The sequence below is a fragment of the Epargyreus clarus genome, unplaced genomic scaffold (assembly GCF_041222505.1).
Source record: "Epargyreus clarus isolate Ecla_fem2 unplaced genomic scaffold, WU_Ecla_fem_2.2 ptg000023l, whole genome shotgun sequence".
Lineage (NCBI taxonomy): Eukaryota > Metazoa > Arthropoda > Insecta > Lepidoptera > Hesperiidae > Epargyreus > Epargyreus clarus.
In genome coordinates this window covers 6,006,161-6,020,996 of record NW_027332230.1, presented here as the reverse complement: position 1 = coordinate 6,020,996, position 14,836 = coordinate 6,006,161, and the positions used below count along the sequence as shown (strand labels likewise).

General features: G+C 32.8%; 1 protein-coding gene across 1 annotated transcript in view; it reads left to right on the top strand.

Moving 5' to 3' along the window:
- Positions 1–222: 222 nt before the first annotated feature.
- Positions 223–14,836, top strand: part of LOC140751747 (uncharacterized) — a 16,181-nt gene continuing 1,567 nt past the window's right edge. The window contains exons 1-11 of the mRNA XM_073085785.1: positions 223–426; positions 1,360–1,486; positions 2,007–2,150; positions 2,243–3,757; positions 4,373–4,564; positions 6,111–6,253; positions 11,527–11,667; positions 12,242–12,512; positions 12,589–12,930; positions 13,136–13,744; positions 14,202–14,393. Of these exons, the coding sequence (XP_072941886.1) occupies positions 322–426; positions 1,360–1,486; positions 2,007–2,150; positions 2,243–3,757; positions 4,373–4,564; positions 6,111–6,253; positions 11,527–11,667; positions 12,242–12,512; positions 12,589–12,930; positions 13,136–13,744; positions 14,202–14,393 (3,781 nt within the window). The 5' untranslated portion in view covers positions 223–321. The remainder of the gene's footprint in view (positions 427–1,359; positions 1,487–2,006; positions 2,151–2,242; positions 3,758–4,372; positions 4,565–6,110; positions 6,254–11,526; positions 11,668–12,241; positions 12,513–12,588; positions 12,931–13,135; positions 13,745–14,201; positions 14,394–14,836) is intronic.

The following is a 14,836-nucleotide window of genomic DNA, read 5'->3' as shown; positions in this document are numbered from 1 at the left end:
GCTTAGTTTAATACCTATATGTATACGTACCTACTCAGTTCTATTCCTTTATTAATCATCGCTTCTACAACGACAATTGTTATAAACGTTCTACATATACTTCTACGTACTCAATCTCGTTAAAAGATCTTTTATATTCGCCTCAATATGAATACGTGCACTTATAAAACTTATCAGTTTAATTCGTAACGCATTTGAAGTGTGTTGTGACTAGTTGTGAGTTATTAGTTGCTCCAGACCACTCATACTGACAACTTCCGTGTCAAGAGTGCCATCGAAGTAAATTATACTCATAGTTTGTTCTGTACATCATTTCAGAAAATGGTTAAGTCAAAGTTGAATTCAAAGCTGAAAAAAGATGGGGACTTCATACCGCCGGACGGAGGATGGGGTTGGATGATTATATTCGCTGCTGGTTTTTCAAATGTAAGTATCTTTCCAATATTGCAAGTGTTTGAAATAAAAAATCTCATATATGTAATGTCTAAGTAAATAGTTAATCCAAATAAACTAATAAATCGGGTAGTTAGTATCTTAAAAAGTGAATTATTTTTAGGATGTGTCTCTATGATTAGAAAATTACTGTGCATACGACTATAACCAATTATTTCAGTTTATTTCATTTAGTTATTCGCCGAACATAATATGGCTACATCCAAAATATTTAATACTAAAATAGGTAAAAATTATAAGTTTGTTCTTACCTAGAAAACTACTAGACCAATTTTCACAGACGAATCGTTTAAACAAATGTAAAGTTGATATACCTCAAATGGATGTTTTGTTTGTTCTTACCTAGAAAACTACTAGACCTATTTTCACAGACGAATCGTTTAAACAAATGTAGACTTGATATACCTCAAATGGATATTTTACCGTAAATATACTCAGCATTTCGTGTTTTTAAAAAATCTATGCTAGAGACATTTAATTTTAAGCTCTTAAGTCGAAATCTGTCGGAACCAAGTAATAATGAAACATAATTTACAAAATACATAAATATAAGTGTGTCTGCGTAATGTACCATAGCGTCTCATTGAGAACAGTATTCATTCATAACTAGTGAATGAAATCACATGAAATGTTAGTATTTTCATTTCGGTCGCAATACTGTTGTAGCTACACGTTTTATGTCTACATTAAATCTGCACAGAGACGAGATTACGCTGATGTGTTCTCGTATGAACTTTAAAGATTGCGGAAACCTTAAGATGTAGTTTTATTATACAAACCTGTAATTTTATTTTAGTTTCGTTTCATTTTAAGGAGATTAACCCAATACTACTTTTACCATTAAAATGCATTGAAGATTTCTTCGTAATTTTTTTTTCCTCATCTCTGGAAATGTATCCTTTTCAGTTGTCAACATTACCTTTACTGCAGCAGTTTGGTCTACTCTTCCGGGACAAGTTCACTCGTCTGGGTGTCTCCAGTTCGGAGACCACGACCATCATAAACGTGAATGCCGCGATGACCTCTTGCGTCGGTGCGTGACGCGCTCGCATGGTAACTCCTCAATACCCCACAGGACAATGTAACTATTGGCTTAATTGGGGGATATGGATCCCATACTAGGCTGGAAAACGCCGAAATTTTAGACAGCTAGCACTTGGTAGTGGTATTCACCTGGTGTTGGGGTTTCTAGCAGTTTCTTGGGTGGTGTTTTTGGGACTTTTGACGTATCTGACTGTGGGTGCATTGCACAAGAACTAAAAAAAACGAACAAAATACAATTAAGCCTATGAATTAGGCGGATGTAATATGGCTCTATCGAACAAAATGGAATATGCATAGGATATCTAAGAGAAAAAAATATAAAAAATAACATAAAAAAATCTATTAACCCCCAAAAAATATTTGACCACGTATGGGAAGCTTTTAGTCACCACTTATGAAATCGCAAATCAACGCTATTTCAAAAAATCTTAAATTACTTTCAACCAAATCGATGCCATAAATAATCATAAACCGAAGCAAATGTACTTATTATTTTTACTTTTTTTCAGGATTAGCAAATGGCCCAGTATTTAAGACGTTTAGCTACCGTCAAGTTTCATTGACGGGGGCAATCGTGGTTTTTATATCCTTAATGCTAACCACTTTTTCATATAATTTTCCTACTTATCTAATAGCGTTCTCAGTGCTGTATGGTAGGTACACATAAAATTTATGAATGAACTACATTAATATTTTATACTGAGACATTAAATATATTTTTAATATTCATATATTTTGTTATAAGGTGCTGGCTATGGAATCAGCAGTTCTGCAAATGCTCTGGCACTCAATACATATTGGAAAAATAGAAGAAGACTGGCAACCGGTCTTTCGTGGACAACGACAGGACTTGGACCCATTATGTGGCCTCATGTTATCACAGGATTGTTCGCAGTTTTCGGAGAGACGGGTGCTATTCTTATTTTAAGTGGATTTTCTCTACATGCCATAGCATGTGCACTACTTTTACAACCAGTGGAATGGCATTCTAAATCAGTGACAAAAGACGAAGAAAAAAATTATGAAGATAAATTATTGACTCCTGTTAAGCCTAACTTACATTTAATAAATGACAAAAAGAGCAATGAAAGTGGATATTTTAGTAATAAGTTAAAAAACCTTAGCGTATTTTCAAGTCAATACCTTTATAATGAGGATGATCCTGAAAATCCCGGTTATGAAATAACTGATCCAGGAATTCCTATGATGTTACGGGCAAACGATGGCTACTTCAGCCAGTCAAGGCAATCAAAAAGCAAGATGTCTTCGAGAGATGGATCTACTCGAACTTCTCGTTTGAATTCGAAAAAACCGTCCATGACAAATTTATTAGAAAATCGGTCACGAAAATCTTCCACATTGTACTTAAATGAATCGAAGAAAAATTCTTCTGCTAATTTAGGATCACTAGCGCATGACCGAGAGGCATTTAAACCAAAACGAAAAACTTCGGCCACATTAGATATGCAGATTCCGGAATCTGAAATAGAAGACTGTCCAACTCTTAAAGCACCGCAAGATTTAAAGGCTGATGAAAAGGCCGCTGTTGAAAGTATTGATCCAGAAAAGGCAAAAGACATAGCTAATAGAGCAGAAAAACATTTCGTAGGCAGCAAAAGTATTAAGTCCTTCAAAATGGATGGTCATTATGGCGAAAATTATCACAGAGATAATCATAGTAATGTTTCATTCAAAAATCAAGAAGATAACGAAGAGCGAAAATATCTGAAGGATAATCACAGTAATCAATCTTACCGCACACGAAATAGAAGAAAATCTAATAATTTTAATTACGAAAGTGAAGTTTTGAAACAAGCTTCATTAAAACTAGAACAATATTTAAAAGAAAATGAAGAAAGCCAGGCCGAAAAATTTAAATTGCTAGTTCACGCTCCCTTAGATGATAACGTTTTCGATGAGAAAGACGAAACAGAAGAGAACGAGGAAGAAGAAAAGTTAACATTTTGTCAGAAAATTGCTTTCTTCTTTGACTTAGACCTATTGAAAGATTTCACGTTTATCAATTTAATGTTGGGTATAACTTTAGCAAATTTCAATGAATTGAATTTCTCAGTTCTGACTCCATTTATACTTGGAGACTACGGATTATCAAAGCCTCAAGTAGCATTGTTCATGTCTCTTTTAGCTGGGATTGATATATGCGTAAGATTTTGCGTGCCGTTCATAGCCGGTAAAATCGGCTGGGATAACAATTCATTCTTCTTGTTTGGAGTAATGACTATGGCGATGGGAAGAGTAGGTAATAAAAACATTTTTTATTTATTTCTAAAATACTTTTACGTGTTGTGCAGATTATTTAACTTGTGTTAGACCTTTTGTTTTGTTTCGTCGTTTTGTTTGTTAACCCTTGCGTTATTCTTCAACAGTTAAAAAATCATAACAAGCCTGATAAATTATGTTCATTTGTAAACCAAAGCATTATTCATATATTGAACACTCCTCTGGTGTGACAAATGTCCATACGATGTCTCGTCTGCCTTATCGACATATTTAATGATAAAACATAATTAATCAGTACGATAACAGATCCTGTTGCACTTCATAGATAAAATCATAGATAAAATTAAGGTTATTTATGCTCCAAAGCATCGGGAATGCCCATGATGCATTAATAAGTACGCTAAGTAAATTTAAGATGATGATGATTTCTTTTGCGCCAAGCGGCCCATTGGCCTTATACCAGAATAAAGTTCGCGCCAAACTGCTAGTCCGCTCTCAAGTTGTTGCAAGCAGCTGTAGTCATACAATTTGCTATGACGACGCGATTCATTTTTATATTCAAAGCGGACTAGCAGTTTTACACGGACTATACCTGATTACCACAAACAGTAATCATTGATTTTTTTATTTACAGTTCTGGCCTATTGTCAAACATACTCCGTAGTTCTTCTCGTGGCCGTTATGATCGGTTTCGGAAAAGGATTGAGGACAGTATTCATGGCGTTGGTCATACCAACTCATGTGCCTCTCCATAAGCTGCCTGGTGCCACTGGAATCCAGCTTCTCACAGCTGGCATCGTGTATATGGGTCTCGGCCCTGTTGTTGGTATGTAAACATATTTTGTTATTTAACATTGGAAGCAAGTGTATTTTAAGTTTTTTATTTAGAATTATTTGGGTAAGACCGTCGAATTGGTCTTATATAACATAGAAGTATCCATAGAAGTCACCCCGTATAAAGCTATCTTTCCATGAAAATGGTATGAAATAAATAAATTAATTCGTTTCTACTTATAAATAATTTATTCGTAACTATGAAACAGACAGAAAAATAAGAGCTTTGAAATTGAAATAGGCACGTTTATAGAAGTAAGTATTTTTTTGCAGTTTGCACCTACATTTTACATTATTATTTAAAATATTGAACCGGCTTTCCAAGGACAGATTATTTTTTTATTATGGGTATTTTAATAGTTATAAACTTTTCATTGAGGACACTTTGTAATAAGTACACTTAAATATTTGTTTAACTACGCATATCTGATAACCTCGTCTTTAACGTTTTGTACTGAAGTTAAAAAAAACATTACTATTTATGGATGAAATAGTAGACGAGCATGTAGTCCACGTGATGGTAAGTGGTAACTGCTCCCCAGGGACAGTGTAACCAACTCCATATATAGTCGTCACAATTTAATAGGCCCATTTTGACACATGCCATCCCAATGTCATTAATGTCTTAAACTAACTTTTTAGTAGGCAGATTACGACCACGTGACAGTTAGAGCTTTCGGCTTCAAAGCATTCGGAAGAAATCATAATCGATTAACTTTTAAATAATCGAAACTTAGAATTAGCAATAACTAATTATTTATCCCTTTTTCATTATAACAACAATAAAATAATCAACACTTTGTTTCTTAGTGAATGATAAAACGAAAAAAAGAATACAGCTTACGAACGATGCTTTATTTAATCTTCTAAAAATGATGAAATTTTTAAATTACACTAGAATTTATTTTCTTTTCTCCTTTTTATTCAATATTTATATGATTTAGAAAAATATAGAATAATATTCTGTTTACAAAATATTAAGTAATTTGTACAATACGATGTATGGATATTGGATATTATCGATTTGTCGTAAAAATCGGTTTCTTTGGTTTTCGATTTGTATGTCACATGCTTAGAGCCTAGCGATGTCATGTGTCAAAATGGGCCTATTAAATTGTGATGACTATAGATATAGATAAAATTCTATATGAAGCCGATCATACATGCGTAGCTACTCCAGAGGACTATCATGGGCGCCTTAAATATAAGTCAGCAGGAATATAGATACACCCTTTCACAAGAACTGGAGAACTGCTTCACGCTAGAAAATGAAATATAATTCTTCTAATTGCCACGCTTTTATTAGCTTGACCTATATGTATGTATGTAACGGATTATTTGAACTCGATTTTTACCCACTTTGAACCGTCCAATTACTTTAAAATTTTGTACATTTATGGAAAACCAATGACAATACACGATTATAATAATTTTATCCCATTCATCTCATTAGGATCGTCAGGAATCAGAATTATAGAGCTTCCTTGTGCGATTTTAGCGTGGTTTTTACTTTTTAAACTATAATTATTTTATTTCAGGTTGGATTAAGGATTCTGCCTCGATAGCCGTAACCCTACACTGCTTGAACATATTTACATGGCTCACGGCGATCTCGTGGGGCTTAGAAAAGTACTTCACTGCGCGAAGACACAAGAAACTAGAAAAAGAATTGATTAACACTTAAATAGTAATAAAGTGTAAAGGCCACTATTGTATTTATTAGGGTAAAGTAGTTTTAGTGAACAAAGAGATTATTGGTAAATGGGACACCAATTACGATGTAGATTAAATGAACAAAGAGCATGTCAGTGTACTGGGGTCAACCGAATTGTAAGTTACGGATCACACGTGTAGATAGTCCGCAATATCTAATGCATATATGGTTTGTTTAGCTAATTATTTAGGTGAATTGTGTTATGAATTATGATATGTGTAAAGTGAGTGAAGTACGGAACGTTACTTACTTATGTGTACTTATGTAAGTGATTATTAAATATTTTTGATACACGTTTTTGAGGTAAGTGGTTTTAATGAAGCCCTTATAACTTCCAATCTTTGTGATATAGTCGATATATGAACAAATTAATACCTAATCGTCTCCTGATAATGTAATTGTCAGCAATAGTTATCGATCGAGCATAAAATGAATAAAATCGACCATAAATCAGTTACCATTGCAACAAAATTGAAAATTAATGTATTGATATATAAAAAAATAAAACTTATAAAGACTTTTTTATTTACTATCAAGCATTTTTTCGTGTAATAAATGCCTGAAAATTAAAAATAGCAAATCTTTTTAAAGTCCAACTCTGAAAGCATTTTATTTAAAGCAGCCAACGAGCGCACACTTTGCCTGTTTTTGAATAGGTACTTATCTACTGCCCCCCGTGGGCAGCAGTTAAATCCAAATTACAGAAATCCTATCTAACGTATTAGAATAGTATCGATTTAAAGACAAAAATGTGGTTTTGCAAATTTCGCAAACTAGTAATAATTAGGGTAAAAGCAGTGGAATCTGCTTTTAAAAAATAAGTATTAACTTATATTTATGACTCTTATAATATAATGGATATTTTTATATACTTAAATTTTAAATACTCGAACATCAAACGCAGTTGGAACATTTGAGTAGGTACCTATTTCTGGTATTATTACTCATAGGTATTTCAAGAGAATGCATTTGTGCAATGCAACAACGGTCATAGGATATATGTAGTAGGTATATTGTATTCGTTATCATCGCACTCGTCATAATCAACCCAATTAAGTGATTAAACGCCATTGTTGCTAGGTGTTGTACTGGCGTATAAATAGATTTGTTCCTATATATGAAACACCAGACATTGTTTTAATATATTTAGAACAATATTCCTTTCATATGGAGGTCGTCAGAAGACTAAGTTGGAATGCAATGCACCGTATAAGCATATCCGTTTTACACATAATTCAAATTCAAATTTAAATATAATTTATTATTCAAAAATAATGTATCTTATTTATTAAAAATTTATTCATGTAGAATACTTTTTGAAAGTCAACAAACTACCACCGCTTCGGAAGATGTTTTGCTATGGAGAAGAAGCGGCGCACGAAACTCCATACTTCAAAGTACAGAAATAAAATAAAACGTTTTTATGTTATAGGCACTACGGGGGCACTCACATTTCCAGTTATATCTATAAATGTTCTTATTTTTTCAAAAGACCCTTATTGTATTTTTATTTCTGAAACAATATGAATCTAATCGTCAATTATGAAACTGGATTTTTTAAATTACCTATTATCTGCAACTTTTCCACAATAGACATAGATTAGTATGGATACTTCGCCGCCTTGAAATTGAATGAAGCCGCAAATGGCTTATTATAGTAAGTTCCTTTTTTGAATTCTTGACAAATAAAAACATTTTTAGATAAAATTTACGAATAAATAACTAATACTGCGTAACTTACATGATAATTAAATAATTTATAATAATTATTTCAAATATTTTAGGGACATTTTAGCACGGAGACGTGGCAAAACTTTTTTACGCAACTATTTCAATTCTCAAAACTGGGTACATTTTCTTGTTAGGAGTGAGTAATCTTTTCTAATCTATGACAATAGACAATATATTTGAAACAATGGCGGGAAAAACTATCCTGACAAGTTTTAATCTATGCGAAAGCAATACATTTGCTGTCAGCATTATAATCTAAAACCAAACAATAATGAAAATAATAATGGATAAAATAAATGCATGTAGAGTCACATATTAGATTACTGCCCATAATAATCCTAAAATGATCGACACAATTAATTCCGATAAGCTTAATCCATTGCGTGACCAAGTTATCGCTGATAAAATATAAGTTAAAGTTATATAAATAATTAATGTTGATATGCATCTGATTGGAAACTACCGTACATAATCAAGTGAGCGTCTTCACACGTACCAACACCACATCACAACGGCAATTTTATGGGATCGAATCTGTATGAAAATGTATATGTTGTTTTCAAACATATTTTGCCGTCCAAATCAAAATTGTGGACGACGCTGACTATATAACAACCACAACGTTAGTATTAGTTACACCGCGCTTATGATGTTGGCTACTCTATCACAAAAAGATGTTTTTTTTACCATAACGCAGCTGATACACTTTAATTCACACGTACCTAACTATTAGTCGTCAACTCAACATAGTCGTACTGCTAAACCATGGGTCGCATGACGCATCTCAGTATTAGAGCTATTTAAACCATAGATAGGCCACCGCGGCTACGTACTTTACGTATGGATTAATAGACATCACATAGGTACCTAGTTTTTTTTTAGGTTTCCTCACGGTGTTATCTTTTACTGTTCAAGCAGGCAATAATTAATTTGTAATAACCACATAAATTTGAAAAATCAGAGGTGCATACCTGGGATTCGAATCTTGGACCCCTCGATTGAGCTATCACTGCTGCGATGTAGACTCTACAAATGTAGAGTGCTACGTGTGAATAGCCACAGTAGAAAGATTCCATAGTTACCACGACCTGATTTGTTATCATTATTGGACCGATAGTACACTGTAAATACATACATACTCGCATGGTAAATAGTTATTAACGTTTAGTAATTTAGCACAACCAACAGAGATAAATTTAGTAATGTTTATTACCAAAAGAACTGTGATGTTATGAGTCATATCCCTTTTCATTTTCATCTCGCCAATTTAAAAGCCATTGTGCAATTCAAAGTTTTCAAAGTTCAAACTCAAAGAAATTTCATCATCATCATCATCATCAACCCATTAACGTCCCACTGCTGGGCAAGGGTCTCCTCTCATAATGAGAAGGATTAGGCCATAGTCCACCGCGCTGGCCAAGTGCGTATTGGTAGACTTCGCATATCTTTGAGATTTTTTATAAATCTCTCAGGTATGCAGGTTTCCTCACGATGTTTTCCTTCACCGTTTAAGCAAGTGATAATTAATTTCTAATACGCACATAATTTTGAAAAATCAGAGGTGCGTGCCTGGGATTTGAACCTCGGACCTCTCGATCGAGAAGCCGCGTTTCTTAACCACTAGGCAAGAAATTTAGGAGAAGCTTAAATTTACAATAAATAATATTCATTATTAACCTTATCATAGCAATATGTAAGAAATAAAAGTGAATTAACTTGTCACTTTAAATATTTTCATTTTAGAAAAAAACTAAAATTTAATCACCCAAAATACGTAAAGTATTTTCTGTTTTGCTACTTCTTATGACGGGTAGACTTTGTAAGATAAAACTCTTAAAATACAGGGTGAATTTTTCAAACGGGCCTTCAGGGCCAAATCCGAAACTATAAGGATTAGCGACAAATGCTGAAAGGAGTTACGAGGCCGATTTTGATAAAAACTAAAACTGCATCATTACTTTCTTAAAATCACTTTTTCCCTAACCGGGAATCGAATGAGTTCATTTTGAAAAAAAATACACCCTCTATATTATTCCACTATCTGATAGTGTTGCTTACAAGGATCAAAATCTGGGAAGTAATGATAAATGACAAACTAAAGGAAAAGCCTCAATTTTAAGAAAATACATATTTTTTCATATTAATTTGGCAGTTAAGTTCCCGCCATTCATCAATTTAAACATTTCGTGTATAAACAATATTTTTTGCTCAATGTTTCAAATCATTCGAAAGCGGACGATTTGTTCTCCAAGAATTTATATTTTTATGTCCGACTTAGTTAAGGTTATTTTAAGGACCATTATAATAGATTTAACTTGCTATTGGCGGAGTTTCGTTTAATACAGACGTAAAGTTGACTATTTGCAAAAATGACTATTTCGAGTCAAATCCGAGTGATTACTAAACAAAGAGATAAAGAAAATCATATTTAACGTTTAAACGAAGTTGTAAACAAAACACTATAAAAATTTACTATTTAATCAGTTATCTATTTCTATTAAAAAAAAAATCCTAAAAACGGCGGTAACTTATTTGCCAAACTATTACTTTCTCATACTAAGCCGTAAGTCATGGTCATAACATCGAATAATTAGTTGATTAACCAACAAATTCTTCAATGGTATGATTTACGTATGTTTCTAAAGAATTATACATAAATTATTTGTTATGTATAATCCTTAAGGATTAGTATGTCAATGTAAGAAAAAATATGTATTTTCTTCAAAATTTTCCTTTTCCTTTAATTTGTCACATAACATTACTTCCCAGAATTTGATCCTTATAAGGGACACTATCAGATAGTGGAATAATATAGAGGTTGTATTTTTTTTCAAAATGAACTCGTGCGATTCCCGGCTAAGTAAAAAGATATTTTAAAAAACTAATGATGCAGTTTTATTTTTTATCAAAATCGGCCTCGTAACTCCTTTCAGCATTTTTCGCTAATCCTTATAGTTTCGGATTTGGCCCTGAAGGCCCGTTTGAAAAATTCACCCTGTATAGTTGAAATACTTTTCCTTTATAAAATTACAACCAAAAACAGCATCTTCATCCCCGTTTAAAGAATATAATTTTCCACCAAAATTGTTTTAACCTTACGTTACAACGAGCAACTGAAAAATATTTGAATAAGATAATTGTTCTTGTAATCACCTCAACAGTCTTGCCCAATCACATTTTTTTTAATTAACGCACTAGTCTAAAATAGATACCAAATAAATATGTGCGAGCTATAAACCCCTCGGTTGATAACAGCGACATTATAAAGTCAACCGATAACAGCTCGGAATGTCTGCTTCTGTACTTGTCACCTTATAACTCCACATGCGGGCACAAAGAGAGACTGACGTACTCTCGATCATGCATTGTTCACCTTTTTCAAGTCAATACTCGATTGAGACCAGGAAATACTAAGGAACGGTTATCTACTGCAACACAAATAAAACAGTGTTAAAATAGAAATGAAGTCAAATGAAAACATGTGAAGAAATAAGTGCAAAGTGTATTAAGAATATTCATTAGTGTTTGTGTATTGTGATGTTTGTAGTGACTTTTGGAAATCGGTTATAATGTCCAGTGCAAAGACTAATAAAGTTCCACCGGATGGAGGGTACGGGTGGGTCGTTACGTTCGCGTATGCTTTAAATAATGTAAGTATTTTACCATCTGGATGCTGTATATGAATCTCCTGATCAAATGCGAAAGATTTGATCAGGATTTGATTTAGATTCCTCAAAAATGTTGACATAATTTAAGATTTTTAAATTATTTAGGTATATTGATATGAGATTAACTACTTGTTGTTTCCTTAATCGTTGAAGCTAGCTAAGCTACAATAAACATTATTAAGACATTGAAATAAGAAATAATTAATTAACATGAATCTATACTGGAGATTCATTTCTGGGATTCGAACTTTGACCACCGGCGTATATGGTCGCAATTTTTAAAACTTATACCAACTGTCCTACTTACTAAATTTTATAATTAATTTGACTTATTTCAGAATCATATTTTATATTCAGATAAATTATGAAATAATTATTATTTAAGTATGAAGCTTATTATCGCATCACAGTTGTTATCTTTCGAAAGATACGATTGTGTAATCGACTTCAAAAAGGAGATTCTGAAATCAAGTTAATGTATAATTTTTAATTATTTAGGTTTTATTAATATTCTTTCTCCTAGATATCTGTAGATATATTGGTGTGTGTATTTCAGGTAGTAGTTCTTCCTCTTATCGCCGGCTTTGGACTGGTATTTCAAAAAGCTTTCGAGGATACAAATTTGACAGCAACCCAGGGAACACTTGTCATAATCCTTAACCATGGCTTGGGTATGCTTCTCTCCTTCTTCGGAGGACCTGTCTTACGACGATTTGGATACAGAAAAGTGGCTGTTTTTGGAGCCATATTTATCTCATTGGGTTTATTTCTTACATCGATCGCCAACAGTTTTAGCTTATTCATAATATCTTACAGTATTATCAATTGTAAGTATAGTTTTATAAACATTTAAATATATTTGCAAATGATCATCATCTGATTTATTCTTGAATTCTCTTTCAGCAACTGGAGTAGCAGCAGTGATGGCTGCTTTCTCGCTAGCAATTAATTCGTTTTTCAAGGAGAAAAGAGGACGAGCTATAGGATTAGGCATGTCTATTACAGGACTGGGAACTATTTACATGCCTCTGGTAATGAGCGCCCTTATGTACGCTTTTGGATGGAGATATGCGGTACTCATCTTAAGTGCAATATGCCTTCATTCTCTATTAGCGGCTTGCTTACTAAGACCTGCGAAATGGTACTTAAAAGATCCACCACAAACGGAAGAAACAGAACCACTTAATAAGGAATCTAGCGTAGAACTTATTAATGGTAGCATAACTACTTCGTCTAAACACACAGGTTCGTTATATTTATGTAGCATTGTTATTTTTAATACTTCTGCAATTATAATATTAGCATGTGCTAGTCTTTCAACTTTCAATTTTATCATCTTTAATGTTTTATTTTCAAAGGATATATTTTGAAATAAATCTTAAACATAATTCGACTTTTAAAAAATCACATGTAATACACAACTGATGAGCGAAATCAAAAATACTTTCAGACGTTCAATCATTACCCCGCCTAGAAGAATCAATAGACATCAGTTTACCACCACCTAAGAGTTTATCCATGCATACACTCATGAACGACGCAAGCCTTCAAACGAGAAATGCGGTATCACATCCTGACTTAAGCAAAAAGACAGCCAATACGCCTTTAGTGGATTCAAGATACAAATGGTGGGAATCTCAAGAAATTAATTTGGGAAGTTCTATTAACATATTTAACGAACCTGATAATACAAAGAATCTGAACATAAAGCACAATAATTTATTGAACGGTGAAGCACAGAAAGAAAAAACAAAAGGTCTTCTGGAGCGATTCATCGATTTCTTTGATTTGACTCTGCTGGGAGATCCAATTTTTGTGAATATTCTCTTCGGGTTATCAATAGCAGCTTGTGTAGAGACGAACTTTTCTCTACTATTGCCAATTATCTTGAACGATATGTTAAAATTTGAGACGGCAGATATTGCGAAAATCATGGCTGTTATAGGATTTTCAGATACGCTTTTCCGAGTAGTATCCCCATTCATTGGAGAATGGTGTCATAAACCACCTCGCGTTATGTATATGGTCAGTTTAATAATCATCATCTTCACACGAACCAGTAAGTAAAAACCTTAGTAATTTAAATGTATATCGTATATATACATTCATATATTAATACAAATATTAAATGCACAAACTAGATAAGCGTTCTGTTTCAACTATATGCTTTACAACCGTTATATTAAGGTTAATCAACTTGATATCTTAAGAGTAATAAATTGAATTGAAGGTGAAAATATTCACAGTTTTCTATATTCTTTGTTATTGATATAATGCGAATGTTACGAATCATTAATTGAACTGTAAAATTTATCAGCTTCTATTTTTTATATATTTTTTTAAATGATACTTTTCCTCCCTATGTCTCGTATATTGCTATTATATAGTTGGACGCCTTACAGGCATATCAGCCATTTCCCCGATTTCCTTAAGAAATAAAATTACATACATATGTAATATAATATCTATGATGTACGAACGTAGTTGATGTCTCAATATATTTTTTCTCATTTCAGTAATGCTGTTCACTACCTCGTTTACCGGAATGCTATTTGTGGCACTTGCCATGGGAGTAACTAAGGGAGTAAGAACGGTGTACATGAACATAATCATCCCGAGCTACGTGCCCCTTGAAAGGCTACCATTTGCCTCAGGAATACAGATGTTCTTCAATGGAATCGTTATTATAACGATTGGATCACTTTTAGGTATAAATAACGCCACCTATCTTATCTTTTTTATACAAAACATTATCTTCTTTTAGTTCGGAAAAAGTTAGTCCATAAATAAATAAATGTTCTTTAAATTCTCTTTAAATAATAATTCGTTGCCATACATTTAATTTTTTCATAATAATAAGTGGTTTCGTATGTACTTTTGATACAGCTCGTCTGATGAAATATTCACTTTAGAATTAGAATGATCATGTGTGATCAGTATATTTGTACTTAAAGTGCCTACTTAAATAAAGTAGACAAGGTTTTTGACGAGTCCAAGGTTGTAACGTTCTAAACAAAAATATATATTTAGGTAGAAAAAATACCTTTTTCGACTATGGGGATTATACATATTTTAGTGAAAGTGACGGTTTATCAGAATTTCCGGTAGCATTGTCACAATTTAAACAAGGTTATGTTACTTTAAAATCGTT